This window comes from Pipistrellus kuhlii, unplaced genomic scaffold (genome assembly GCF_014108245.1).
Source record: "Pipistrellus kuhlii isolate mPipKuh1 unplaced genomic scaffold, mPipKuh1.p scaffold_m20_p_112, whole genome shotgun sequence".
Taxonomy (NCBI): domain Eukaryota; kingdom Metazoa; phylum Chordata; class Mammalia; order Chiroptera; family Vespertilionidae; genus Pipistrellus; species Pipistrellus kuhlii.
In genome coordinates this window covers 182,501-184,566 of record NW_023425419.1, presented here as the reverse complement: position 1 = coordinate 184,566, position 2,066 = coordinate 182,501, and the positions used below count along the sequence as shown (strand labels likewise).

The 2,066-nt window shown below is 48.7% G+C and overlaps 1 protein-coding gene across 1 annotated transcript in view; it reads right to left on the bottom strand.

Annotated features, from left to right (window-relative positions):
• Window positions 1–1,100: 1,100 nt before the first annotated feature.
• TAF1B (TATA-box binding protein associated factor, RNA polymerase I subunit B) overlaps window positions 1,101–2,066 on the bottom strand; it is a 30,216-nt gene continuing 29,250 nt past the window's right edge. The window contains exon 15 of the mRNA XM_036432558.2: window positions 1,101–1,307. Coding sequence (XP_036288451.1) covers window positions 1,106–1,307 — 202 coding nt within the window. The 3' untranslated portion in view covers window positions 1,101–1,105. The remainder of the gene's footprint in view (window positions 1,308–2,066) is intronic.

Genomic DNA, 2,066 nt, shown 5'->3' with positions numbered 1-2,066 from the left:
GAAGTGAGAAGACATGTAAAATGTTCAGTACAAGACAGGTGTATAATAACTGCTTACATGATGCTCGGATGATCTGCATTTGATGCTAAGCCCACGAACACCACGAAACGTCACTCAGCTCCTGCACATCCGCTGTTTGCATGGCTGTGAGCTCAGAGGCCCGGAGGCCCGGAACACGCACTACCCCCGCCCCCCAAGGGTCTGCCTTTCACTCGCAGCCCCAGGCGCCTCCCCTTTCCCAGTACGATCGGCTGGGTCTGAGACCAGGGAGATCGCACCTCAGTGGTAGTTATGTTTCTCTGCAGTGGCGTGGAACTTAAAATGATAAATAAGATTTGTTCATAAAAGGGATTCCCCCCAAATCAGCGAAGATCGAGTCTAGTGGCGAACACACCCCGCCGCCTGAAATGACACGGCACCAGGGAGCGTGTCTCGCACGAGTGAGGCTGCCTCCCGCCCCGTCCTCTGTCCGGGCTCTGTGCCTCCTGGTTCAGAGGCGTCTGTTCCCGTCTCCTGCGCACCCGGCACTCCGCTGGTGCTGTAAGAGGACCGCTGATCCACTCAGATTATTCCTTCAAGTGCCACCACTTTCTCCTTCCATTCCTGCTGGCCTTCGACTATAGTCACATGACCCATCGCGCCTTCTGCCTCCGGTTCCGGGCTTAGGAAGTCCTTCCCTGTGCCAACATCCCCGAGCCTCCAGCCCTGTTTCCTCCAATGCTTATAAACGACGAGAATGTTTGATCTTTGATCCGGCTGGGGTTTACTTTGGGACATAAAGAACAAGGACGTGATCTGGTTTAAAAGGCAAATTTAGCTCTAAAATACAATGAATAGAAATATCTGGATACCATTTATGTAACATTGCTTTTTAATTTTCTCAAAAAATATTTATAATTAAAAAAATAAACTCAAAGCTCATTTATATATACATTATAAGCACAATCGACATATTGTATATATGTACTATATGTATGTGTGTCTATGTATGGATATACAGGCAAAAAATTCTATTTTCCATACTTCTCTGGACCTGTCATTTTACAATTTGATATTACTGTCACTATTAAAATATTTTCCCTAGGAAGCTTCCATCTTGCTTTTCTCATTTTCGCACTTTCCTGGATCTTGAGGGTTTCGTTTTTGGTTTACTGTATTTTGTCTTAAAAAGTCTCTTTTCAATTAAGCTCACTTCTTCGTGGAGGAAGTAGGTCTTTATCCTTAGCAGGAAGGAGAAGAGATTCATTATAAACTGGTAACTCAGCGAGAAGTTGGACTCTTCATAGGTCGTCACGTGCTTACAGTAGCTAGAAGGAAGCAGAGAAGATGCTATCTGCAAATGGCCACCTGGAATGCCTGCCTCTGCCCCGATCATCTCCCCCATAACTGAACATGCAGATACGTTTTAGCTCAGAACAGTCGTCTGAGCTGAAAGGAAACACACTGTGGTGAAAGTCCTGTGTTTCACAGGGAAGACTGTGGCCTGGCCCCAGGCCACCACTGCAGGGACACGGGGGACCGGAGCCAGCCCTCCCAGCTCTCCTTCCCGGGCCCCCACTTCTTACCACGATCCAGGCAAACAAAGCAGAAGGCAGCAATCCGGGACCCATTTTAAAACAAATAAAAGAAAGCAAATGCTCCCCACCCCCACCCAAAAGAAGACACCAGACTTGATGAGGCAGCCTCCAACCCTGTGCCTGTTACAGGGACAGTCCCCGCAGCACCCTCTTCTACAGCAGCAGATCCTGCATCTGACACAGCCCCCAACTACCACCCAATCTCTCCTCAAATCGCAACCTCACTGCCCCGAGGCAGGCCATGCGGGGACACAGGACCGTGACTCCCTCTCTCTGTGCGGGAAGCTGTGCAGAACTCATGACCTCATTACTCAGCCAGCAGAGTGCACGGGGACAGGAGATAAAGGAGGAATTTACCGACTAACCACCTACGGCATATCTCAGCCACACGCAAGGTATGGACAGCACTTGGATTCCGGGTTATTTAAAAGTACACGGCGATCGGGAAAATCTAAAAAGTGACTGCATGTGTGGTAATATGAAGGGATT